This window comes from Coptis chinensis, chromosome 2, assembly GCF_015680905.1.
Source record: "Coptis chinensis isolate HL-2020 chromosome 2, ASM1568090v1, whole genome shotgun sequence".
Taxonomy (NCBI): domain Eukaryota; kingdom Viridiplantae; phylum Streptophyta; class Magnoliopsida; order Ranunculales; family Ranunculaceae; genus Coptis; species Coptis chinensis.
The window spans coordinates 3,205,838-3,207,209 of record NC_141457.1 but is presented as its reverse complement, the minus strand read 5'-3'; the positions used below and the strand labels follow the sequence as shown (position 1 = coordinate 3,207,209).

At 41.3% G+C, this 1,372-nt stretch overlaps 1 protein-coding gene across 1 annotated transcript; it reads right to left on the bottom strand.

Annotated features, from left to right (window-relative positions):
- Window positions 1–549: 549 nt before the first annotated feature.
- On the bottom strand, window positions 550–1,125 carry LOC147514388 (uncharacterized). Its single transcript, XM_086592574.1, has one exon. It carries the CDS (start codon window positions 1,123–1,125, stop codon window positions 550–552), a length of 576 nt encoding a protein of 191 aa, XP_086448700.1.
- Between the last annotated feature and the right edge of the window lie 247 nt (window positions 1,126–1,372).

Below are 1,372 nucleotides of genomic sequence, written 5' to 3'. Positions count from 1 at the left end.
TAATAATTTCTTCTCACTTGACTACCGACGAAGAAGCACGTTTGATTCGTGAACACCGCTCCGCTATCGGTTGGTCCTTAGATTATATCAAATGAATAAACCCTAGTGTATGCACCCATCGCATACATCTGGATGACGGCACAAAGACATCGCGAGAACCGCAACATCACCTTAATCCTGCCATGAAAGAGGTGGTGAGGAAGGAAGTTTTACGTTTACTTGATGTGGGTATCATATACCCTATCTCTGATAGTGACTGGGTTAGTCCTGTCCATGTTGTTCCCAAAAAGTCTGGGATTCAAGTTGTACAAAATGAAAATGGTGAATGCATCCCCACTCACTTTCTATTAAAATGGAGAATTTGCATTGACTATCACAAACTTAATGCCAGGACACGTAAAGATCACTTCCCTCTTCCATTTATTGACCAGATGCTAGAATGTCTAGCTTTTTTCTTTTGCTGGATAAGAAAGAATTGTATTAATGAAACTAGAAAAGACAGTTACAAGGTGATTGGGATGGTTGTATGCAATACACACCATCCTTAGATCATTCAAATCTATAGTACTTCATTCCAGGAACCTCCCATTTATATAACCACGGGGGTCTCCCTTCATGCACCATATAAAAATCCTTGTCCAGACTCGCACCAAATTTTGCCGCCAAGTCTGCTACAAAATTCCATTCTCTCCAAGTGTGAGAGATCAAGCAATATTTCAGTCTAGTTTTACATTGTTGCCATCTGGCAATAAGGTTCCATGGAATATTGCCCGAGGCAAAGGCCTTCACCACAGGCATTGAGTCCGATTCAATCCATAGAGAGCACCAATTCTTAGCAATGGCCACCTCCACTGATTCAACAATAGCGTTGCATTCAGTTGTAAAGTTTGTTTCCACCCCTATTCCCTTAGCCAGCACCAAAAGAATTACGCAATTACTATTTCTAAAAACAAAACCTATGCCAGCATTGCCTGGATTACCTCGTGAGGCACTGTCAGATTTAATCTTGATGATGTCGCCATGGGGAGCCAGCCACTCACATTCTCTCATCTTTGGAGCTCTACCTAATTTGATCAGAACACCCCAGTTCATTGCAACTTCTTTGTCATATCCATTACTCCACATGTGACCTTTAGAAAATTGCCTTGCATAACTCACTTGACTTGTAATGAATATTTGACATTTATTTAAAGATACCGTCTCCTCTTCGAAGCAAATTTTGTTCCTATGCTTCCATAACGACACCATGCCTGCTACCACACTTGTATTCCACAATTCTTTTGTTAAACTACTCGTATTCCTCAACTGATTCACTGCCGCATTGAAGCCGTTGAAGTCTCCGCTTCGTCTTGAACTTGGAGGCTACCCAGTT

Excerpts from the sequence above, each read along its gene's own strand:
- LOC147514388 (XM_086592574.1), bottom strand. The coding sequence starts at position 1,125 with ATGTGGAGTAATGGATATGACAAAGAAGTTGCAATGAACTGGGGTGTT.